The 26,438-nt window shown below is 38.7% G+C and overlaps 1 protein-coding gene across 3 annotated transcripts in view; it reads left to right on the top strand.

The window, feature by feature from the left end:
- The first annotated feature begins 935 nt into the window (after positions 1-935).
- GRAMD2B (GRAM domain containing 2B) overlaps positions 936-26,438 on the top strand; it is a 40,842-nt gene continuing 15,339 nt past the window's right edge. The window contains exons 1-2 of one of the 3 annotated variants that reach the window (XM_077790261.1): positions 936-1,134; positions 24,798-24,920. In XM_077790261.1, coding sequence (XP_077646387.1) covers positions 1,010-1,134; positions 24,798-24,920 — 248 coding nt within the window. In that variant the 5' untranslated portion in view covers positions 936-1,009. Of the gene's footprint in view, positions 1,135-12,206; positions 12,352-13,422; positions 13,507-24,797; positions 24,921-26,438 lie in introns of those variants that run through there. The other 2 variants (XM_021525006.2, XM_077790262.1) reach the window with 2 other exon arrangements.

Genomic DNA, 26,438 nt, shown 5'->3' with positions numbered 1-26,438 from the left:
GTATTTAGCTATGAAAGAAACCACAAACAAAAGACATTTTAAAAGAGAAAAATACATCAGTTTGCTTAGATGTCTTTGCATTTACAAATAAAACCTGTGAATAGTCAAAATGAATTTGTGCTGTTTCACAGGGTTTTTGTAGATGCTGAGAACAGAAAGAGTGTATTTTGGGTCAGTCTTATAGAGAAATCTTCATTACTGTGCAGGTCCAAGATGAAGTTTAACAGAATTTGTAAATGCTTTGGATGTTATATCAGCACTATAAGAGGATTTGCAATATAAAGAAAGATTTCTGATTATTTCACTCACTAACATAATCATTATAGTAATCTTCAACAAACAGAAAACCATGCGAATTTGTAGTTAATATTTGCCATTTTATGGAAAAACTCGTTAGACCAACTGGTTTTGTCCTGTTTGGGTTCCTGTGCATTGAGAATTAAAACACGACCTGTATTTAAACTGAACTGCAATGATTTGACTTTTACAGCAGCTACATGCACACATGTGGATGAACTTGTCACTGGAGAAGCGCAATATAATAATTTTAGCATGTTCACAACAGGTGCATATAGTCACTTCTTAAACATATACAAATTTCTTATTTAAACTTGCATGCTTAGATAGATCACAAAGTGTAATTTATGACAAAAAATGTTTTAGTTTTAGGTACAAACCTGAAACCAAAACATCATTTGAAACAGAGTTCTTGTTTTACACTCCTCAATTAATCCAAACAAGTTCTTGTTATGTATAATGAAATTTCAATTACACAGTTCACCTAGATTTTATATGACTGTTGTTCTCAAGTAAACTTCTGAAGTGCTGCAGATAAAAAAGAAAACTCCCTTATGATGTCAGAACACTACGTTACTCATTAACTGATTTTTAAACCCAGTTTGAGCTGGAGTCACACCAAGACAGCACTTCCTACAGCAGAGAAAGGCTGTGTTTTTCACAGATCACTCTAGAATTGAACTTACCTAAGTCTGCAGTTAGCTCCATTAAAATGCTGAAAAAAGGAAGCTCCTTGGAGGACTCCGTTTTCCTTTCTGAAAGTCAGAACAGCTTCCGAAAATCAAGTATTGACACCCCAGCCAGTCCTACGGAGAGTGTTGGATCAGTATTTTTAAGGTAAAACCCAATATATTTGAGTGTTTTTCATGTACTTGATTATGGGGGGAACAGGGCAGCAACAGAGGAGTGCACTGGGACAAGTATACTCATGAAAATACCTAGATAAGGTATTTAATATAAAAAGGAAATGCACACAGAGATGGTAATTTCATGTATATTACTGATTGCACTGGGAAGGGGAGCACTCCTGTAAAGGAGAAACTTGTGATGGAAGGCAGAAAGGTATTGTTCTCTTCTCCCTTATCTATTCACACTGAAATAGGGCTTTGAATGTTTATAACACTATACACTAACAAAACTCAAGTTTTAAAGTGACATTTATGGGGTCACCCAAATATCTATAATATTTTATTTCTGTACAAAACAAATGTAAACTTTGTTAGATCAGGGAGTTTAACAAAATATTTTCATATGTGTTTTGGCCTAAAGGAACTTCATAATGTTTATTAAACTAATTTTCAAGGTAAGTGCCACCTTACTCACTAGAAATATTCAAGGAAGTAGAAAACTTTCTAAATTAATACTAGTAAATGGTTTCCTGATAGAACATTGCAAAAAAAAAAAAAAAAATAGGGGAAAATCTGTTTTCTTACTTTGGAAGGGTGGACTTTTTGAATTGCAAATTCCCTCTATGGTGGAATTCATTGCAACACAGAGTTCTGGAGAAATCATGCACATTTTAGCACAAAAAATGAGGGAAGGCAATGTCAGAGGGCTACTGGCACTTAGTGCTTATCCTTCATCTACTGCAGGAGCAAGACAAGCAAACATCCACAGTACTTCTGTCAACCCATCATGAATAAAATAGCTTAAAAAGCTATTCAAAATATCGTTAGACATTTATTGGTTCTTAATCTGCTTGAAAATTCTTTGCCAAGGGCTGGTACTTAATTGTTGCATGGTGCCAAACAACCCTGAAGAGTGATTTGGAACCTCTACATAGTCTTTGTGTGGCTGAATTACGTTTCTTTGTGGCTGTGCACAAATTCTTTATATGGGATGACAAATCTTATCACTAATTGGGTCACTACTATAAAGGAGACTGTTGGCCTAGTTTTTCTCTTTTGAAATATTATTAGGGATTTTTAATATTATATATGCATAGCATCCTTTCTTCCAACTCAAATGACAGAGAGATAATGTCCAACAGTTTGAACAGATAATAGAGAATCGGAAATTTTAAGTTTTAATTAGAGATTTCAAAGACTCTTATCTAGAAATAATCACTTCAAACTTGTTTTAAAAAAAAACAATTTCACATGACTTTTCATATGCCTCTTGATCTCATTTTGCAATTAGGTGTGGGACATAAGTATATACAGTGATATTTGGCATTAAAAATCACAAGTTGGTGATTTTTAACCACTTCCTAATTTGGACAATATAAATTTTTCCTCCTTTCTATGCCCTGTCCAGAACACTGAGCAGACAGATCTACCTACTTTTTTATTTACCACTAAATAACCAGTACACAAAAAGTTGCCATATATGCCCTGGGGGCAGTGTGATCAGGCCTTACAAAGAACAGTCCTTTACCCCCAATTTCTCAATAATCAACCTGCCTGCCAAGTATCCAGTGGTAGGAGCAGGCCTTCTAGAAAGCCAGTTTACAGTTTGCTGGTTCGGTAAGGATAATATGATCATAAAACCCTGTTGTGAAACCAAACCTCTCTCAATAGCAAAGATGGAGTAGCAGGCTGCAAATATTAGACAATCTAATAAGGAGGATGCACAATAGCACACAATAAGCTAGACAGACTAAGCTCTCACTAAACTTGCTTTTCATGTGTTTGTCACAGTCATGATACATTTATTGAAAATGAGCCCCATTAAAAATCATGGAAAATGCTTTTGCAAAAAGTAAATGCAGGATCTGCATTTTTAGGTACTATTTTCATACAGTCTTATTTATTTGGAGCATATTTTCTATATATGAAGATTTACCCACAGAGAAAATTTACTATATTAATGATCCTTCTTGTTTATTCTAATTATTCATGCCTGAGGAGAAAAACTGACTATATGCCTAAGTTTTTACATACTTCTGTTTTCACCTCACTGTAATTGGCACGTGGATGAGTAGGAATTTAGCAGAAATCAGGGAGTTATTAACACTTCATAAAGGGGAAAGCTTATCATTATGGCAGCATGTTATTCCTGACATAGAGCAAAACTGATTTCAAAAGGAAATTAAGACTCTGGAGCTAAAGCTGAGGTGTCAGCCATATATTATCAATCAGAAATTTGTATTTATAAAAGTACTGGCCACATGTTTTGCAGCATTTTTTCAGCATGAATGTACAGAGTTGTTCTGACATCAGAACAAAATATGGGCAAAAATACCAGGGATTTCAAGCTCCCATCTGGAGCCCATCCCTATGATATGAGTCAATACTTGTATCCAGTTCTCCTAAAATTTAGAAAACTCTTAAGGCTTTTGATTTTGAATAATCTCCTGAGTGACCCTAAAAAAAAAAACAAAAACCCCAAACATATTGAACACAAGAAAATTTGTTTTTTAGACCAGCAATTTAGACCACCAATTCTGTGCAGTCATAATGCTACGTATGTTTAGGCCAATCTTAGCAATAATTGCATTGCAGGTAATATATTAAATGATTTTTAAAAATCAGCATTTGGCAGTAACATTGATATTAGGTGAAAGTTACAAATAATTTTTTTTTAAGTACAGAACAATGTTTTTAAAATTACAGAACATAGAGAGGTTTGTTTTCTAAATATCTCATCAAAATGGAAATCAAAAGGGTTCTTGACTCCAGTCCGGACCTGGCAGCTCATTTGGTGCACTACAATACACAAATACAGTAAATACAGCACTCATATTTTGCATCTGTGATCTGGCATTAATATTTAGCTATCTTTTGCTTACAACAAAATAACAGAAAAGCTCTGTAACAACCAGTAACATAAACTTTAAGGATGGTTTTATTACAGACAGGTTTTTGTTTGAACACAAAAAAAGGAACCCTACATCCAGATTTTCTTTATGAAGATTTTTTGACAGAAAGCTTTTAAAAAGGAAATCCTGCATGGAAATCACACCCCTCAGAATCTTCCAGTGTAATGCTGTAAGACTGAGGCTTAGCTCAGATTAATTTAAGAAGTCATGTTAAAAAGATAGGCACACATACCACCTTCTAAAAGGTATGTTGTTTTTATAGCTCAGTTATGAGCACCTGAAACACTGGCAAACACATTACTGCTCAATGGTTTGCATTTCAGCTTTGGCATTCAACCTTACTGGCCTGACTATGAAGAAATATTTACATTTGTTTCAGTTTCTTTTTCCCCCAGAGTAACATAACTCCTAGTTCTAAATGAGATAGAACAGTAGCTTATTCACAACCTCATCTGATGTAAAGACTGTGAGAAAACTGATAGTATGATTAATTCTTTCACATTATCTTGTATTCCTTCCTCTTTTATAACCTTCCTTTTCTAAAGTTAAGAACAAACTTTTCCTAACCTTCTGGAAAGCCTGAGCACTCTATTTTCTTGTGGAAGATTAAATTTATACTCAAACAAGACAGTTTTAGTTTTTTACATACTTAATGTGCCATACTGCTGCACTTCAGAGACTGCCAGATGACTAAAGGTCTTTTTCAACAAAATGATCACCATATTTACATATGTCATGAATGCTTGCATGCACTCAGGTATATGTGGTTCCAAAAAGGACCCAAATGTATTCCTTTATTGAGTAATTATATATATGCATGCACCTTATTCATTAGATACACATCATCTGTTTGATAACCTGAACATACAGCTGTATTTGGATTGAAATTTTTGTCAAGTCACCTATATACAGAGATGTCACATTTGGATACTCTCCAGGATTTCCTTGGATATTTATAATCAGAGGATGACAAACCAAGCTAATGTGACTCACCAGAGTAGAATAAGCAATACTTACATTTAGCTTTTTTAGCACAGCTGGACAATATATTAAAAGAGAACATATATATTTTTTTATTAAAAATGGAAATATCTTTTTAAAATTATAAATGGAGAAAGTGGATTTTGCTGCTATGAGATTTCATACAATCATTTTAAATTATAAGATCTAGGCATCACAATATTCTAATATGTTAGCATTGCCATTTATGAGGCATCTAGGCCAATATACTGCATGAAAATATGCCATAACTGCTCTTTATTTTTTTTATCATTAGCTAAAAGGAGACAGTGACATGTTTTTCAATAAAATGCCAACAGGCTGAGTGCTTTCTCACAGCTGGTAAAACCAAACTATTAACAAATCACAAGGTTGCTTTTTCTCGTATGTAAGAGAGTTGCCATGAAGAATTTGGAGTGAGATGAACGTTCCTTTATTTCAACAGTTATACTGTGTTCTTCCATTAACCCTACATCCCATACTGTTCTTTTGATCACCACGGCACAGTAAGACAGTGGTGAGGCTCAAAGCATGTAGTGTGTCTCCTGTGACTCTACATGGGTCATTTTGAAGGTCATTGGTCCTAAAATGGCAGTAAATGTACTGATGAGTCACTGAGAGGTGGGCTGACAACCTATAACTGATACTCCAGAAGTTTTGTGTAGCAGTCTCTCACCTTTGTCCTACTGGGTACTACAGCATGAGTGTAGCACAGTCTCATTCACCCAGCTGCTTCAGCATGGATCCACAAGGAACAGTCCCGGCATGCTCCACCATTTCTGATAAGTTCTCAGTTTTCAGCCCAGCTTACTTCATTTGCCCCATGCACTGCCCTGTCCAAAATGGGGTTCAACCAATACAGTAATCCAAGCTACCTTAAACAAAAAATAGGAAGAGACAGTCAAATAAGACTTCCAGTAAACAGCTCAGAAGAAAAATATTACCTGATATGGGTATCTATAAAGTAATCTCAAATTTCTGAAAGCAGAAAAATTATTAAATTCTTAATCCAGGCAAGGAACAAGACTCAACTGGCCAAAACTGCTTTTCATTCATTACAAAATCACATCATTCACTGTTTTCTGGCCCTAGTTATCATGTCTACAGACTATTTTGGACCTGTTTTGAGCATACTTCAGGTAAACTGAGTAACTTGAACAGGTTTTGAACATTCCTGCTTAAATCAGGAGTATCATTAACTCCAGTTCAAATTAGGTATGGCTTTGTCTAGCTGGGTCTTGTACCCTCCAAAGACAGAGTTTATAGCCTCTCTGGGCAACTTCTTCCAATGCTTCCACCTTTTTAAGTCTAGCTGCTTTTGGGTTTTTTGTAGTGTGCATCTCACAAGCTGGCTTCACTCTGATTTGTGGATGACTTGTGTGTATTATAGAAATGAGAATCTTTTCCCTGTTTCAACATCTTTCCAAGTGTCTATTAGTTTGTGTCTCATACTATCAGAGCTCATATTTCTATAGTATCTAAGATAAGACTGCTTTACTATCACATTTCAACTATAAGGACTTAGCAAGTCTTTCAACACTTAATGGCTTCCAAGACATTTGCATAGCCTTCACAGAATCCTACCAAGGCAGAATATCACAAAGAAAACTGAAGACAAGACATATACAATGACCTATCAGGCAAAAGTACTTGTATTCAGGCACTATTGAAGCTGTGTCTCTTAATATATTTTTACACCTGCAAAGAAATACAGAACTCCCTACTGAAGAGAAATGTGCTCAAAGTATACAGAATACTTGTAACCACTTTACTCACTTTCTGCTTTGTTTCTTTCCAAGGAATTTCCCTCATATTCAGGCATGCTGATACTTGCCAGATAAACTGAAAAATACTTTACTGAACAGCTACAACGATTGTACTGAGATAAACCTTGTTGATTAACACAACCTATAACACTATTTTCAGCTAGATTGTCTTTTTCATCATTCAACAGCAATGTCCTAGCCATGAATCTCTAGGTATGGGTAGCAGTTTTTTAAGCCACTGCTTTTTATACTGACCTCTCCGGCATGTCTCATTAGGATCTTTTACTGTTTCCTGCTTCATGTCCTTCAAGATATGATTCATAACTATTCTGATATATTAAGGAAAAAGATGGGAAAGAAAAAAAAAACAGCAAAATGCACAAAGGATATGTAGATGGTCACACTTAATCAAATCTTACAATTTGCTGCTGATGTACTGGAGGACAGCATCTCAGCTAATGTTTATAAAACCTTCATTAGGTCCTAGTGCTTGAATACTAAACCTGAGCCAGCCTCACCTGTTGTGAAACACAAACACTTTACCACAAAATATGACCAGTGATACAGGACAGATGAAATAATCTTTTAAACTCCTCTTTATATAGCCTTCATAAAACTAATGGTGTTGAGTCTGGAGGATCACATTTCAGAAAATACCTAAACCTAGAAGAGAAGTCCAAATTCAGATTTTATATGTTTTATCTGAGACTAAAGATAAAATGAAAATGAGGAGAAGCAAGAGATGGGTTTTTACTGTTCTTCATATTTAATAAATTAAGAAGTAATGACTTTAGATTTCAGCAACAAGGACTCCAAACCATGTTGCACATTGAGGACATCCCCTGTATGTCCCAGCAAACACTGGAATTGGTGGCCTGGACATGCTGATGACTTGCCAGGAGTGACACAGGAATAGCAGGCCATAACTCGGGACAGGGAATTAACTAAATGACTCAGTGAGTCTCTCCCCATTCTGCTTTTCTGTGATTTCATATGTATTTGAAATATTTTTATTTTGCAAAGAAAACTTTTCCTACTGTTCCATCTGTATTTTTTTATTCTTGCAGTGTTACACATAATGTTGAAGGTCCTAATTACTAAAACCCTGAATCCCCTTCTAAGGTTTAATATATTCTTCAGAGCAGGGTCATGTGAATTTTTGTCTAGACAGCATCACCAGTATTGCAGGCATTATAAAGTAACTTTATAGTACATTACTCTCTTTCTCTCCCCAGTCTGCCCTTCAGCAGTTACAGAAAAACACAGCCCAGATCTTCTCACAACAAATCTGTTGGTGACAGATTGATCTTCAAATACTTGCTTTTCTGTATACGTATATATGAGCAATTATCACAGTACAGTAAAAGGTCCTTTATGCTTTTTTTTCCTTTTTATGTAAGACTTGATCATGATAAAAGCATATGGTTTTCAAGTATATTCTACTCACATGAGCAGTTGCACATTTGCTTATTTAATATAAGGCACTCCTCCTGAATATTCCTGAGAATCCTGGTATTCAGAGCTTTTACCACTCAGGAGAGTCCCCTCTCACTCTGGAGTTAACTGCATCGTGTACAGTTTGACAGACCTTGGCCACAGGGTTTCTTTTTCAAATCCTAAAAAACCCCACAGGCTATAGTCCTGGTTCATTGCTTATTACTTCCACTGTCATTATCAGATAAAAGCAAACTTGACTAAAGACACATGTATCACCAATCTGTCAGAAGTCTCTGACAAGTTAAGATATCACGATGTGGAAGAAATAACTAAGCAAGGATTCTTTTTTTTTAGTGCCGAAGCTTTAGGCATCAATTTATTTGAATATAAGTTTCTTCTTCACTAAATGACTAGACAGATTTATTTAAATCAGAGAGCTGTGCACACCCTGAGAATGGAGTCAGATGAAACTACAAGAGAGACTGAGTTCCAGGACCAAGCAACCCCTTTCTAGTTTTTCCACAACTGAGCTAAAGACAGGAACCTCTGGCAATAAATGAACAGAACAGTCAATGGCAGCATTTATCTCCTAAAGAGGTGGTTACACCTGACAGACTGAAAATCTAAGCACTCAAAAGAAAGTTAATTTTATTTATTCAAATATCTAGAAGCCAGATTCTCACCTAGAACTTCTGCTGAACTGCATATAGTTACACAGGAATTTTTCAACCACAAGTCCGCCTCAAAATTAGGACTAAATTATCAAATACATTTTTAGTGCAAGTAAAAGCCTCCAAAAACACAATGGGGGATAGGCAGTCACTTTTCCTACTGATTCCACTCCTCCTGTCCATGCCTTGTTAGTGCACACTTACACAAGGACAACCCCCAGGGTACCTAAAACTTCACATAGGTTGCTGCACCCAAGGAAAGGGCCTGAACACATGACGCCTTCCCCAGCCCATCAGTTCCAGATCTACTCATAGTCCAGGCAGCTGAAACGGCTCCTATTCCATTATGGTTGAATAAAGAAGATGCTGTTATATTGCCACAGGTTGTGTCTGGTGTAAGGAGGTAAGAGAGGCTCTGCAAAGCAGTGGCAAGTGCACCCAGGGCACAAGGAAGAATAGCAGCAATCAATGTTTCAAAAGTACAGGGCCCAACAAGCTGAATAATCTCCCTTGTAAATTAAATCTCATTTCTTTTCTACATGTACCTTTGCATTTATGTTAAATACTACATGAACATTAGTAAATGGTGTTTCCCATATACAAATACAGCCATTTTAAATGTCTTCCATTCTATGCATCTTAGCACATAGTCTTTAAATTTTCCTGTACTGGAGCAAATTAAACACACATGGTTAAGAAAAATTCATACAGCACACATTTTTTGCAGGATCTTTGTACCCAAGCAACTATGGCAGTCTTGAGGCATTTCACCATTAAGACCTCTTTCTTATCACTGACGTCCTGAAAGTATTGCAACAATACCTAAAACTTATTTCTAAATATTTCTAAATATTCAAAGGTGATTAATTTGCTTTATACACTTTTCAATCTGAAATGTACATTAGTATCTATCTCCTACACAGATATTCACTAAAAGAAACCACTCTACTGTACATATTCTCCCTTTAGCTCAAATGAATAGTCAGCTGTAAGGAAGTTATTCTATTATTAATTTTATTAAAACATGAAAATAGACCTTTGCCTAGACATGTTACTTTGAACTCTCATCCCAGGATTTTCTCTCCTCTGATTGTATACTTACAACCACAGAGTCCATTCAAGCTTTATTAAAACATAATTTCACCAAAGTGAAACCTAACTGAACTATTAACCTAGTAAAAGCATTTTTCATATGTACATTCAGAGTTAGTGCCTGCCATGCAAGATGACTTGTGCCTAGTGCCACCTTAAATCTAACCTTCCTAAAGCCACTCAACTTGCCCCACAGCTCTGCCAGCACAGGCCCAAGGAAAGCCGGGGCAAGCCAGCTTTCTGGTTTTCTACACTGTATTAGATCATTTTGTCTTGTTAGTAGAAATGAGACAAGGGCAAGGCCCATCTGGAATTAAATTTGGACCAGGATGTCAAAAACAAAAAGAAGAATGTCTCTAAATACATAAGTAATAAAAAAAAAGTAAGAAGATGCAGAGAAGGCAAAGCTACTGAATGCCACCTTTCCATTGGTCTTCACTGACAAGACCAGCCCTCAGGAATCTCTGACCCAGATCAGGGTAAAGCAATGTTGGAACCAAGACTTTTCCTTGGTCAAGAAGGATTGGGTTAGAGAATACCTAGGCAAATTCAACATACACAAGTCCATACACAGTCCAAAAGTGCTGAGAGAGCTGATGGACATCACAGCTGTGCTCCTTATGTTCATCTTTAAAAGGTCAGGGAAATCAGGCTTGGTGTCTGAGGACTGAAGAAAGCAAATGTCATCCCAGTCTTCAGACAGGGCAAGAAGGAGGATGCAGGGAGCTATCAGCCAGTCAGCTGCACCTCAGTCCCTGTAAAGGGGATGGAGCACCTCATTCTGGAGGCCACCTCTATCCACAGGGAAGAAAAGAAGGTGATCAGGAGTAGTCACCACGGATTCATTAAAGGCAAATCATGCTTGACCAACCTGATTGCCTTCCACGATGAAACAACTACCTGGATGGATGAGAGGAGAGCAGCAGATCTTGTCTACCTTGACTTCCAGGCCTTTCACACTATCTCTAACAATGCAAACTCATAGGAAGAGTGGACAGGGAGGCAGATTGAGAACTGGCTGAACAACAGATCCCAGATCAGTGGCACAGGCTCTGTTTGGAGGCCGGTCACTCCTGGTGTCCCCCAAGGCTCAGTAGTGGGCCCAGTCTTGTTTAATTTATCCATTCATTCAATGACTCAGGTGAAGGGGCAGAGGTCTCCTCAGCTCCTCCTCCACCTTCTTTGGCCCTGGTGAGGCATCATCTGGAGTGCTCTGTCCAATACAGGGCTCTTCAATACAAGACCAGGAACTCCTGAAGATGTCCAGCAGGGAGTTACTAAATTGATCAAGAGTCTGAAGCATCTCTTGTCTGAGGAAAAGCTGAGAGAGCTGGACACCTTCAGTCTCAAGAAGGGACGACTGAGTGAGGACCTCATCAATGCCAAGAGGACAGAGCCAGACTGCTCAGTGGTGCCCAGCAATTGGAGAGACAAAGGGCAGAAATTGATGCACATGAAGTTCCACCTGAACATGAGAAGAATTTTTTTACACTGCAGGTGACCACACACTGGAACAGGTTGCCCAAAGAGGTTGTGGAGTCTCCCTTGCTGGAGACATTCAAGCACCACCTGAACACCCTCCTGTGCCATACACTCTTAGATAGTCCTGTCTGAGCCAGAATGCTGGACCCACTGGTCCCTTCCAACATTACCTTCAGTGGTTTTGTGATTTTTTTTTCTGTACAAAGCAGCATGGGGTGCTGCTGTTGAGAAAGGAAGTGTAACCACCTACTTGTCTGCTCAAGATGTAAAGCCGCAGATGGAAATACCAGCTAATCATTTCAGGAGTTCACCTGAGTAGAGCAGCCCTGAGGCCTGCCTCCACGAGTCACCGGGACAGCGCACTGACATACAGGGCCCGGCCACTGCCACCTTCCCCCCGGGACTTCGTCCGTGTCAAACCGCGTTATCGCCTGCACCCCCGCATAAAACATTAAGGCCGGCTTTTGTTGGAGCCGGCGGGATCCGGCGTCTCACGCGACAGCGTCCCGACTGAATAATTTAAAGCTCGTAAGGGATCAGCCTGACGGGCAGCGAGGCGCCCCATCCCTGACGAGCCCTGCGGCGCCGGGCCCGGCCGGGCGGGCCCAACCGGTTTGCGGCGGCTGCGGCTCTGCCGGCCCGAGCGGCGGCGGCGGCGGCGGCGGGCCCGCCCCGGGGCGGGGCGGCGAGGCCGGAGCGGGCGGCCCGGCCTGGCCGCTGCCGGCGGAGCGCCTCGAGCCGTGCTGCCCGTGCCGATGGTGCTGATGACCGAGCCGCGGTGCGATGCGGAGGAGCCGAGGGCAGCGCGGGCCGCCGGCCGGCGGGAGAACAGGGGCGCTCCGCGGCTGTGAGTAGCGCCCGCGGCGGGAGAGGGGCCCGCGGCGGCCGTGCCCGCAGCGCGGGCTGCGGGCGGGGGCGGCGGGCAGCCCCGCTCTGGGGCCGCGCTGTGAGGGGCGGCGGCCTGCAAGATGCCCGGGAAGAGTCAACAAGGGGGCTCCGCCTCCAGGCTTGAGTTGAGCGCGGACACCCCCGCTCAGCCGAGACCTGCGCTCCAGTTCAGCTGAACTGCGAAGTTACAGCTTTAGGAGCGAGGCGTATAAATACTGCTTCTAGTAATTTCACCCAACTGCCTGAAAATCTTTCTGTCCCGTGGCACTTAAATACAGTAATTGTGCTTAATGGCTTACGTTAAAGTGCGCGGGCTCCTGTGGGAAGCTGTAATTCTTTCCTCTGAATGTTAGGAAAGCCCAGAACTTTGTCGAAAGTTTACTAAGTCTAATACAGGCAAGAAACATTAAAATGGGAGTTCATGCTGATGTCCCAGAAAGCAGAGGATGTCCCTTCTCAGGAGAAGGATGGTGGTCACTTACTGGTCCTGGCATAGTTCCCCACTGGGCAAGCCCAGCGTGGCTATGCTCGTACTCACACTTCTGCTTTTTAACCTGAGAAGTACCGTAAAAATTGAGCAGGTGAAGAGGTTGGAAATATTTTTCATGAGGAAGAGGTGGCCCTGCTGGCTGGTAAAGGCTGTCTGCTTGGACTAACTGATGGGAGGTAGGGAAGTCAGAGTGCTCAGAGGGGTAGGAGGACTCCCCTGAGGCTGCTGACTTTGCCAGCCTCTGATGATGACTGGGAACGTCCACAGTTCAAGTTTCACTCGTGCATTGGTCTCTTGCTTCCTGCAGAGATTTCAAGTTTTTTAGTTGCTTGTGAGCCATGGCAATGACCATCACGTGAAAATGTTGCTGAAAACAAGCAGCCGTCTCTTTCCATACCAGCCTCCCAATTCACATGGGTCTTGGCAGTCCCAAGGGCAGTTTCTGAGAAGTTAAGCATCTGTGAAACAAGAAACTAAAACATGTGGGGCTTTCTTCTCAGAAGAAATTAAAAAGAGTTAACTACAGATAGAAGGTCTGTATCTGATTTTTCTCTTGAAAGCAGAACTAGGAGTCCCAAGATGGTATAAGGAGAGCATGGTCTCGGAGGCATTGAACATGCACAGGTAACTGACCACCTGTTTTGCTCCCAGGTGTTCAGTCTTTCAATCCTTCATCAGTTAACAGTTTTAGAAGCAAGGTCAGTCTTAGCCAGTGTGATAAACAGAGAAGTCTTACTCACTATGACTTGCTAGCTTTTTTTAGCTATCAATTTTTGCTGTTCAGTAGGTGTCATGCAGGGAACAGCTAGGCAGTATGTCACACTTTAAGATACAGTGTTCAGCAATAGTAGCCTGACAGCAGGAGGGTGGAAAGACTGGGAGAGGAAAAAAAAAAACTTGAAGAGGTTTGTCTTAAACTAGAAAATTGTTGAAGCATTTGCTTTTTTGGAAACAAAATTGGAATTTATTTTCCAGCCCCATTTTACTGAGAAACTTGTCTTAGAATCTCTTGCGTTCATTTGATTGGGAGTTAACCTCACAAGCCATGTATCTTTGGTTTGACTAATGTGAAGTTACAGGGGAGATTCAACTTCTGTTCAGCTCAAGAACAGAAGCATGGCTTTAATTCTGCTAGAAATGAAATTGTTAGAAGTTTCATTGTTGAAGATTTGGTATTAGAAGGTGTTGTACATAAGTGTGTATTTGGTGGAGCTTCATTCCCCTCATGTACTTCCAGGGTACAATATGCAACTAACAGAGCTCATGATGACCTCTATTTGAAAAAATATTAGCAAGGTTATAGAGGTTGGAATCTTTAGTGTTTTCCAAAGCTCAGGGTGAAGAGAGATTCATGTGTGTAGAGATTTATGTGTATACCATAACCTTTACTTCCTGGAGATATGCTTAGAATGTTGTTCAGTTTAGATATGAACTTCATAGCTTAATATGCTACTGCTGTCATAAAGGCTCCCTGGGGAGTAGGTGGATCTGAAGGAACAAAGCTGTAAAAGTATTTTGGGTTGTTTTGGTTTTTGGTTTGGTTTTTTTTCAGGGTTTTTTGGTTAGTTTTTCTTGAGTGTTTCAAGATTAGAAACTTCAAAGGTCGTATTTATCCAACAGTGATTCAGAAAAGTTAAGTATTTTCATACTGATTCAGGAAATGGGCTACTCAGGCATGTTTAGTGATACTTATATATTTGCAAAGTTTCCAGTAGAGCTCTGTGAGTTGTAACCCTGGGGAAGATGGGCACTGTTATTACTCAGACCCAAAATGGTAATGTGCCAAAAGTTTGTCATTATGTGTAGCTCCTTCCAAGCAAATAAAAAATTTGCGGACGGAAAAAACCTTCCAAGTGGAGCTCCCTAACCATTACCTCTTGATGTGGCCTTGGACCAAAAAGGAGTTAACCCTTGCACTGTATTTGGGGATTTTTTTTTATTATTATTGGGAAGTGGAGTATGTTTTATTTGTGATGGCACTGGACCTCCTGTAGAAGCTGTCAGCCTTATTTTAGGGACAGCAGGTGGAACAGATGTTTGACCATTGACAATAAAAGTGTGGTACATGAAGGAGAAATGGCAGAGGAGTAATAGGAAGTAGTTCACAGGCTTTGTCAGCATCCCTCTGCTTTATCCCATGCTTGCTTCTGATAAAGTCCCTGTCCACCACTTTCTGGTGCCACTGGTAATATTTGTTCTCATATAATTCATTCTGTCTGTATAAGTGTACTGTGATGGGTTACAGTATGGCAAGATTCTGCCAGCATTAAGTGGCACATTCTGTCCCCTTTTGAATCATTCGGCCCCCTTTACAGAATCAGGTAATGTCCAATTACCAAGTGTAAGTGAAGGGACCGGGACTTAAGAGTCTGAAATATGTGGAAAGGTTTTAATTATTTTTTTTTTGCAAAAATGCCTTGCGGGTACTGGGGAAAATATGCTACTGCAAGCAGTGGAAAATGCTTGCAAGCAAATTGGGTACTTCTGGGCAGGGAAAATGTGATTTTTATGGTTTGTTTGTCTGGCATATTATTCTGCTGTAACAGATGTTTCTTAATAACTGTTTATCAGTTGATAAATTAGAACAGAATTAATAGACTGACTTGTACTTAATCAAAATTCAGTTTTTTTTAAAAGTCTGTTAACTTGAGAAAAACACAAAATACAGAGGAAAATAGGGGAAGTCATTTATTACTGACTTAAAGTTTTATTTCAGCTTTGATACAGGTTAAATCCTTTCCAGCAGCCAAACTTCTGCTGTGTTGGGTTTTGGTTTTTTTTTTGTTGTTGTTGTTGTTTTTTGTTTTTTTTTTGCAAAGAGGAAAAGTGTATGTATGTGCTTCCAAAGGATGAAGATACTAACACATATTAAGTGTCATTTTTTAAATTGTTCTAGTAATTCTTCCTTACTCTTGTAGCAAAAGTTGTAACACATGATCTCCTAAGGAGAGGCTTGCAAAGGAAACATTTTCATTTATGTGTGTGACAGGAGTTTTCCAGTCTAGGTTTGAAACTTCATTTGTTCATAATGATGTTGTTTGACCACTTCTGGTTTTTTTCCTTTTTTCTTCTTGTCATTCCCACTGTGTTCACTTTATGTGCATGCTTAAGTTATAAAAACAGCTTTTGAAAAATAATTTTTCCATGTGTAAATGTGTGGTATGGATCTGAAGAGTTTTTTCTTTCCACCCAGGTTCTTCATATAGCTAATGTATTTATTAGTTATATTTAATCTGTGAGAAATGCTTGTTAGGTAACATAATAGCCACAACTTTGGGCAGCAGGATTTGATGATGGTATTTGACAGGTGATGCATAAACATCCCATCACTGTATTGTCTTCTTACTTCCATCTCTGTAATTGTTGCAGTCATGTGGTTAGAAATTATGTGCTTATCTAATGAGGCTGAAATTCATGATTTGTATGCTCTGTACACAGCTGTTGTCAAGTCCACGTATATCCTTTCCAATGAATCTTTTCAGACCTGTGTTACTTTAACTAAACTTCTACTTGGCACTGACTGTCTTTGCCTCTGTCCTTGAAAAATAGCACACTAAGGTTAGGGAGGTTAATAAGCTCCAGAAAGAGTGGCAGGAAATAATATATAGGCTGCAGATAGACAGCAGACAATTTCAGCAGAACAGAGAATGTAGAGGCAGACTGAAGCCTTCACCCTCTGTGGATAGCAGAGGGAAGCCTGGTTATCTGACTATGAAACAGCAGTTCTGTGCATCCCATAAAACCAGCCATACCCTGGCATGTCCTGGACATGCCTCAGTTTAGCCCTCTGGCCATGGTTTCAGTCTGTTGAAGATAGGCCACGTAGGCAAAAGACTCTTGATACACTTTTGTAGCTGCTATCTATGTTATACTAGTTCAAGAAGACCTGTTTAGATTTGTTCATCATTTTTCTCAACAGGAAGGAAGTTTATCTTACAGAAGTCCAGTAAATAAAAGGATTATATATATTCCTATTTGGTTTAGAGATATTTTAAAACACACGTAGTTATGCTATGTCCAGCATAAGAGTGAGTGTGTTTTGCCATGGAGGACAGCTTGTGGCCAGTGGAAAGGCTCAGATTCAAGAAGCAGGCTTTGAGAGCATTCAGACTCAGAAAAATAGGAAAAAAAAAATGGAGGAAATAGAAAATCCAGTTGTCCTTAGCAGGTGTCTGACTACCATGTGTCTCATCTGATCTGTATAAGACTACATTTTTCCAAGACTCTGGAAGGAAAAGGGTTCCTTATGTTCAGTGTCACAGTCAAAGGCAGTGTTGTGACTGGTGTTGGTTAGACCCATTGTTGGGAGCTAGTATTTCTTAGTGTGAAATAGAAGCTTTTGTATTCAATTATCCACATTGTTCTGGTCTTTTCCATTAACACATTGAGCAGTTGTGTAAGAATAGTCACAGGTTGAAAACATAATAATGGGAAATTCAGTATTGTCAGATCCTTGGTGAATGGTTCACTTCTGTCCTTAGTGAAATGTGTGATGAAACATCAAAAATGTACTCAGGTATTCCTTGAAACTTCTAATTTCATTTCATTAGTGTTGTGTTTTAAACAAGGAAAGCATGATAAAGTAGAGTAGATAGAAGCAGTGAGAAGTTCATTTTCATCTTATTATTTTTCATTTGGTTTTGTTGTGCACTACTCTTGCTGGGGAACCTCACAAAAAATGTAAATAAGATATTTAGGAGCAGAATCTAACACACTTTAAACAGGGAAATCTTATAAATGATTTTGGATTATCTTTTATGAATGCCAGTTTTCAAATACATTGTTTTATGAGAAAATCCAATCCTCCTTCTCTTTATATATAACCTGTCAGAAGAATACTTTTTTTCTCATGTACATTGATTAAAACAGTTTTTGTGCAGCATAGTGAGTCATTATTTCTAAACCTACCATAGAACTAAAACTGCTGGTCAAGGATTTCGTGGCAGCTTCACTTTTTAACAGCCAAGAATGGAATAATAGTGTTGATAAGATTATTCCCAAATCTCTGCTTTATAACTGCATTCTTAATAATGATTGTTAATATAACTGCAGGTGTCTGATTTCTTTTTTTTTTGCATTTTGGTTTTTGTGATTTTTTTTAGCTGTTTTTGGGTTTTTTTGTTTTTTAAGTATTTGAGTCTGATGTAACTATTTAGTTTTTTTCAAAACCACAGTTAGTGCTGAAAAACTGGCATCCAAGTAATTAAGGTATGCTTCTCTGGAGTTCTTCTTCCAGAAACCAGAGGTGCAGCTGCAGGCAATGAGGACAAACCTTTTTGATTATTCTCTGGTAATCTGGTGATTGTAAAGATACTTTTATTTTTTCAGATGGATACATATAGTTTCTGCCTAAGTTAAGGAACAGCTCTGGTTAATAGATGTTTATATGGTGGTATTGAACATAAAAATTGTACATAGTTGAAGTATTTATCTTTTTAATTGAATTTGGTATTGAACAATTGGTAGACCTGGTACTTAAGTGCATTTTTCTCTCTTTTTTGCACCTGAACAAATCATAAATCAGTATTTTTTCTTTTCCCTTTCTCCTGTCACTTTTGGAAGCTAAAGATAAAAATGTGAGTTAGGACTGTACACTTCATTTTCAGTATGAATTGTGATTATGTTTTTCTCTGCTTTGGGTTAGAAGGTTAGGTAGGCTAGAACTAGGAGATATGAAAATGTTTTCTCCTAAAGATTGGAAGCTGGTTGAATGAGAAAAACACATCCTCCTATCCAAAGTAGAGGCGAATTAATATGTTGTGCTTCATTTTCATATTTTTTTCTCCCCCAGAAATGTGTCTGTCAAAGATTTCTGTTATGTGCTAGATTTGACTATGCCTATGTTCGGATAAATAATTGTTGGTCATCCTACTGAAACTCCCATGGAAATTGCATTATGGAAGTCTTGTGGAGTTGAGTGAAGATACATACGAAAGAGCTTTTGGGTTTTGGAGTAGATATATGAAATGGAAACTCCTGAGAAGACAAGAGAGCTAAATGGCTTGTGTTCCTGTTCTAGTGTTAACTTAGTAAAATATCTTGTTATAGTGTCTCTGGTTTCAGAGCACAGGGAATTCTTCTATGAGGGTTGTTTTTTTTTTTTTTTTCCCACTGCGGAACTTGATAGCAGTCTGGTTTTGATTAGACAGGGAATACAGACAGTTAATAATAGATGGTATTTAGAGCAGAGAATTTACATACTTGCTAATGACGTCTGCAGTGTCACAGTGATCTTGTTGATGTCCAAGTGGTAAGGCACTGTGAAACTTGATCTAGTTATTATGTGAAATGCCTATTCAGCCGTGGTGAAAAACCTGACTTTCTCTGTCCTCAACAGTGTTGGAGGGGTTTCTGTTCAGTACTGACTCCAAAATTTCATTTGCATTTTTAATAAAGACATTGCAACACAAACATATGATACTATTCACAGGTGAGTAATTGTTTTCTGAGAGATAGATGTGGAATAGAATGCAGCATTTCTGCAATTAATTAACTTGATATATAAAATTATTTTCAGATTTTGAAGAAGTCCTAAACAATTGGTTTCATTTCTTTTTTGGTGCTATTTGACATCAAGATTTCAGCTGTGCCTACAGATGTGTTTCATCCTAGAAATGCCCAGAGAAGCACGTGGTGTATGTGCAAGTGTGCCCATCCATATGCATGTTTTACACAGTTAATGCGCAGCTGTGTAACTGCCTCCATTATGCCGTGTTTGACTCTGATCTCATGAGAAGAACTAGCCTGCTCCTTGAACAACCTGAGGAAATTAAATCTCAGTCTGGTTCATACCTATTCATACTGGCAAACACACCTTCTCATGCAGGGTTTCACATCTTCACACCATCATTAATGTTTTGCTGCTCTCTGTATTTGGTATAAATCCATCTGTTGACTGTAGATGACCTATACAAAAGACATACAAAGTTGTGTACTTCACAGTCAGCTGCTTTCTTTTCTTCAGAGTTCAGCCTTAAGTACAAGCTGTGTACGAAATATATGGAATTTTACAAATGCCAAATGGATACAATTGTCTCAATCTAACATCTATTATAGCTGTTAAGCAGCTTTCTGCTCCTTTGTGATTAGAGTTGCTGTAGCTCATTTTCTGCCTGTTTTGATAATTTGGGAGTCTTAATGATAATTAGTGTCTAGCTGTCCATTTGCATGGTAAGAATGGTATGTGGTCTTCAAAGCAGATTAATTCACAACATTTTGCAAAATTGTTTCTGGGAGATGTGTTATCTCATATAAACAGTGGCTGTGTGCCACAGAACACTAGAGCATGGCTGTAAAGCTACAAGGAGACAGTTTGCTTCTGAGTGACCAGATTGTACAGACAGCACCTAAATCCTCAATTTGAGCGCTATTGCTATTTTTTCCAGTATGGAGAGGACAGCAGAAAGTATTTTCTTCAGTCCAGGTGAGAAGTAATTGAACTGTGTACAGTATGAATGCAAGCTCATCAGATAAAGCACTCCAGAATTTGATTACACAGGCAAAAGAGGTTTGTTCAGACTGGGGTGGCATAGAAAAAATATCTAGTAGAATGATGGGACATCTCTTCTGAAAGAAAACTTTAAGATTTTAGTCTTAGTAAAAGGTAGCTGGAGATGATTGCTTCGCAAGCACATGATAGGTCAAGGAAACTGAGTGCTTAGGAAGAGACCTGTGACCTGCAGCATGCTGAACAATGTCCTTCTGAGCATTGGTACATGCCATCTTACCTCTTGTAGTCATCTCTGCTTGAGGCATGTTGCTGGTATGTCTTTTGGACAATGCCTAGATAAGTCTTTTCATCTGCTCCATATTCTCTGCTTTTAAAAACCTTCCAAAGTCTATTTGAGATCCTTAAACATTTGAAGTCTGTCCCTTTGACTTTTAAGTTTCTATAAAAGTTAACACAGTCTTTTACCTGCATACTCATGTAAGGGTTCACACTACCTTGATTCTTTTGTCAAATCCTATCAGTCTGCCAACAGCTACCTAATCAATCAAACAGAACCAAAAGATACATAATGTCATTGTATTTGCGATCGATATTTTCTTATTAGTTGTACCAAGCATGGTTGTAGACATCTGGGGAGAAATTATTCCCCGACTTCTTGGGTTGATCATTTGGGTCTAACAGCTGTTGCAAAATTAATCCTTTTTGTATAACACAACTGAAACTGGACCAACAAGGCTTCTAAGGTAACAGGGTGATCTAATATGTATGCTCCATCCCCAGAAGGAGCATTGCACTAATGCTGAGTTACATTAAACCCTTGGGAAATATGCTTTGAGTCCAGTTTTGCAAACAAATGAAGATATACCTAACATATCTGATTATTCAACAGGTCTTTTTTCTTCCTACATAACTTATCCGCAGTGTGTGGACTGGCAAACTGGTTTGTCACAACTTACTGTGTTTTCTGAACTTCTAGAGCAGTTGTCAGGCAGACCAGGTAGTGTTGGTGTCCTGAGGAAGCTTTGTAGTAGGATTCTTGTGGTTGCAGGGAATTGAAGACAGTAACCACCATATGGTTCTGGAATTTTGGTCTCTGTTGTATATGCCTGAGAAGTGTTTGTGTCTGGTTCAGTACTGGGGTTGTCAAAGACAGCAGTTGTTTCTGGCCTATTACCATTTCTCTCTCTCATTGTTTTTGTTCAATGCTTTTTACTCAACCTATATTTGAAATGAACAGAGGCAAAGCTGCTATTTTAGATTAATGTATTTAATCTTTTTCCTCTTGAAAAATTCCCATTAATGTGGTACAGTAATGTGGTAATTTACACAGGGAGTCTGAATTTTTCAGGTCCTAATGAAGGTTAATGCCAAGCAAGAAAGTTTGGAGTTCAGAGAATTTTATGCAATACAAGGAACTTGACATACATCTGCTGTTTGTGTTCCCAGAAACCATTCAGATCAGAAGAGGTGAAGTTCCTCTAGCTTTTAAAATTTATTGATGAATAATGTGTTTCTGAACTACATTAGAATGGAACTTGGCCCACTACCTTGGTTTATGCATTTCATAGCACTTTCCCATAAACACAACTAATGTTTATGTTAACTAGCTTAGATGCAGTGTAGGATTCCACTGTAAGTGCAGGACTTGGTTTTGAAAATATTCCCTATGACAACTGTTCTCTATTTGGAAACTAGAGACAACTTCTTTTCTTTTAGCTATTATTTTAATCGGCTTGGTAGTAGTACCGAATATATGAGATTTGGGTTTGTTTTTTTTTTTTTTTTTTTTCATTTCAGTGGTCACAGTGTCACAAAGTTCTTTTGCTTTGCCCTGACATTTGTAAATCCAGGGGTTTTTTATGTGCATCTACTCCGAACAGTTGTAGTGAGAATCACTACAATGATTTTAAGTGCTCTTAATCTGTTTGTTGTTGTTGTTCCTGACTTTGTTGTTGTTTTCCTGACTTTTGTGCTCTTTTTACAGAGCATTTATGAGTACTAGCTCACTCATGAGAATGTGAGAAGTGCTTTAACTTACTTGTGATTTAGGGAAGGAAACATTCTTCTGATACTTAGAAAACATCTGCTGTGCGGAGCTATAATTATCAGTTTTTCATTATGTAAAGGAGGCTTAAGGATATAGGGTGAAGGATAGACGTGGTGAAACTGTATCAGCTAGTAGGAATATACCCTATTGCTCACTAGCAATAGGGTGAGTCTCCTCACAGCTGTACTGCTGTCCTCAGGAGGCATCCTGGAGAGGTGAGCAGGTTGGCACAAGTTAGCTCAGCATTCCTTCACACAGCTGTTAGCAGGATTAGCATATTGGGATGGCTGAGCTCTCTGCCACCTGAAAGCAGCTGGATGGAATAGGTTCAGATGCTAGAGATTCATGACTAGTAGAAATTAGCAGGGAAAACAGAAAGAATGGATGAGGGAACGGGAGTATGAATTGTAATTTAAAAAAGCAGCAGCAAAGCATCTAACCACACTAACAGATGTAAGTGAGAGGTAGAACCTGTGTTACAGGTTTTTTTAAAAGATACTTGTACTACAGAGACATGAGACAGGCCTCCTTGATAAGTTGGTAGCATTGCCATGTGAGAGTAGCAGTCTGACCAAAGCAGTAATGGACACCAGTCAGGCTTCAGGCTCAAGCAACTAATCTTAAAAACAATGCTGTGTTAGGTAGTTTTGTTCACTTGGGAGTTTCAATGCTAAGCTGCTTTTTTTGAACCTGGCAATTTTGCCTCACCCTGTTCCTTATCCCATTCATTTCTGGTGTTCTCTGGCCACTCTTGGAGTCCAAGGATTTGGGTAATAGAAACATAGCAAGACTGTGAATAAGACATTTTCAGGATTTGGAGATTTTTGGAATGCAAACTCCCCTATGCTTGCAGGGAGCACCTTGAGTAGGTAGTCTGTCTGTCTGTTTAGAATCTCAAACAGCATAAAGCTGCTTATTTGGATTTTTTAGGCAGATTGGGTTCCACTTGAATGTCATGAATTTTCTATTTAGTTGTCATTTATGTTGACTGAAAATAAAAGCTGATGATTCATGGTCAAGGCAGAGCTGATCCAATGGGGAAATAATAGGGTTTTTTTTCTTATTGTCTTTGTGTATAATTGAAAGGATTGAAAGTCACAGTAATAACATGTGACTTTGGGGAGTAGGAATTCAGTGCCCCTGTGGTGGGGAGTGCTAAGGGTGCTGAGGAAGGCTTAGATATGGAAATAACTGCTCTATGTGAATATAAGATGCCTTGAGAATCCTGGCATTTGTCCTGTGACATAAGTTCTAGTTTAGCTGTGAGGTAGGATAACACCTCATTAGACTTCAATTAAGGTGAGGCATATCTTCTGATCTTACTCATCAGAGTGTAATAAAAGCAAAAGATCTTTTTGTTCCCTTCCTAAAGGAAGATTAAATTAGTTTGAGAACCTCTGTTAACAAAATTTTTGCCTTAGTAAGAAAAAAAATTGTTCATAGTAAAGACATTGTCACATGATGGCTGTAGTCTTGCTGTAAAATAGCAGAAATTAAACATTTTAATGGAAGGCTTCTGTAAATGGAGTCATTCAGGCTAGGCATTAAAATAATGGGTGACATGGTTTGGCTTTCCTTTTTAATCCTAAGAGCATCCTGTAGTTTTTGTGAAGCTTCAGGTTTCTGCAGGCAAGTGTGTGTATGTATTTGTCATGTCATTTTAAAGTATCATAATTCTTCACACCCTGTTATTAATAACAGCTCTTTTTCCCTAAATTTTCTGAGTTGTCTTTTTGTTGGACATTTATGGAAAGGGAAGCCAGGGGGAGACTCTAGTGGCACATTGCTTAGCTTTCAGACGCTGGGTCCATAACACACATTTCTGAAGCAGTGGCACATGCTGTGAAAAGACAATGCACTGTGGTGGCAGTGCTGCTTTTGTAAAATAAAACAAATACTTTTTGTATGTGTCGAGAAACCTTTATTGTGAAGACTCTGAATATGGCCTCTGACAGAAGATGGGAAGTGAGAGGCAAAATAGGACCCATCTTCCTCTTGCAATATTGAGCCACAAATAATCTGCTAAGCATCAAGTGCTGTCATGCAAGATGTTCTTTCCATGGCTTGCCAATCAAATTTATTTCCATTACTCATCTGAATCTAAGTACTGAACATGGAATGCATTTTTCCTAAACAAGACATTATCTTCAGAACAGGAGCTGGAGCTACAAATTTTATGAGTGCTGAGATATCCATGGCAGTCTTTCAATTTTCTGCTTTTCATTGCTGAAATTCCAGTACTGGAGCTCAGATGTATAGTACTATCGAGTCCGTAGGCAAAGATTTTTTCAGGATCTCAACAGAAATATAAGTTACGATTTTGTTCTTTAATATATGCTGTATTGTCAACATGTTGCTGTGGCATTCAGCATTACTGTGAATCCTGTAATGCACACTTCTATTTCTTTGGTTCTGCAGTTCAGATGGAGAAAATGGAACTGAAGAAAAAAGAAAGTCTGGAAAATCACCCACTGTGTCGCTTCAGACCCCTGCCAGTGAAATGGAGTATTTTGATGACCGGAAAAAAGTTGATGTTGATAGGTAATGTCAAAAATGCTGTAAGTTTTCTTCTAATAATATAATTTGAATGGCTGCAACCCACTTCAAAAGTTAGACTGGGTGGCAATATTTATCAGATATCCTAGGGTTAGCGTGCACACTCTGCAAGTGAATTGGAATCCACGCACCTTCCTTAGTTGCTCTGTTACCCATTGCAAGCAATCAAAATAGAATTTAGACTCTGAGCTGGTTTAGTTCCCCTCTTCTAGGAAAAAATATATTGCACTCTTTGGTGCCACTGCTAGTTACATTCCTTTCATAATCAATTTGACAGGCAGTCAAACAGAGCTGCAGTTTTAGTCCTGGCCTGTTTCCCAAACACTTTCATGCTGGAATATTGATTGCCCATGGTAAAACTATGACATAAGTTTTAATTTTGGACTCTGTGCCATATATTGCATCAGATTTTTTTAATGTCCCCACAAAGACACTCATTCTTCTTTTGTTGGAGAACTGGAATGCATTTTAAGTGCTTCTAAAAGAAGCTAAAATCCCACATGGATGGCTTGAACTTTTGCATCCATTTCACTTTGTCAACAGAACAGTCAGTGTAAAAGTCACTGATCAGCCTGACACTGTTGTTTTGGCCACAAGGCAAATATTTTAAAAAACATAATTGAATTTTATGAAGCATCTTTGAGGGAAAAGTATTTGAAGAAATGTGTTATCATTTCCTTTCCCAAAACATTGCAGTCTTACCTCTCATATGCTATAATTGACTATTTTTGGTGAACGCTAAACATAAGATTTCTGCCAGGCTTGCAGTTTGTTTCAGTTCAACCTGTACTTTACATAAGCACAAAAATACATGTACTCACATATTTCAGAGTTTTCTTCTATGAGGGACTGCCTGAGATACGCAGCTAGTTTCTCTGCTGTTCAATATCAGATTGCTATACAATCTCTTTACTACTTTGTTTCCATGACACTCAGGGTTTTTCTTCCTTTCACTCATATGGTGCAGTAATGGAAACTTTTTTATCACCTTTATTTCCCTACTGTATCTTTACCACAACGTATTTTTCAGGTCATTTAGTGTGAGTCCTGTGATGTGAGTCCTGTGCTGTTCTCTTTGCATCTGAGGGCTTCTGAAAAAGAGCTACCTGATTTTATTAGTGTGTTAATATGCATTTATTCTGTGCCACATCGATCTAAGAGAAAGTGTTCTGCTCTTTCTGATTTATGAAACAGTTGTCCTACTTCTCTGTTTTTCTGAAGAATATGTGTTATTGATTCCTCCTGTATAAAACAGGCAAAACTGATTTTCCCAGCCATCCACAGAGAATTTGTCTATACCTGTTTGTTTTTTTTTAAGTTGTTTGAGGTTTTGGTTGGATTTCCACTATAAATGACCAGAGCTGTACAAATTCTACTTGTGAATTAAAAGGAGACCTCCATCAGACTGTCATATTCAGCGGACTGATGCAGTTTAGGAAAAGATACACTCCTCTTTATCTCTGCATAATCCTTGATGAATTAGATAAATTATCTGAAGGATTA

The sequence above is a fragment of the Lonchura striata genome, chromosome Z, assembly GCF_046129695.1.
Source record: "Lonchura striata isolate bLonStr1 chromosome Z, bLonStr1.mat, whole genome shotgun sequence".
NCBI classification, from domain to species: domain Eukaryota; kingdom Metazoa; phylum Chordata; class Aves; order Passeriformes; family Estrildidae; genus Lonchura; species Lonchura striata.
Note: the sequence above shows the minus strand (reverse complement) of the source record. Positions and strands in the feature narration are given on the sequence as shown.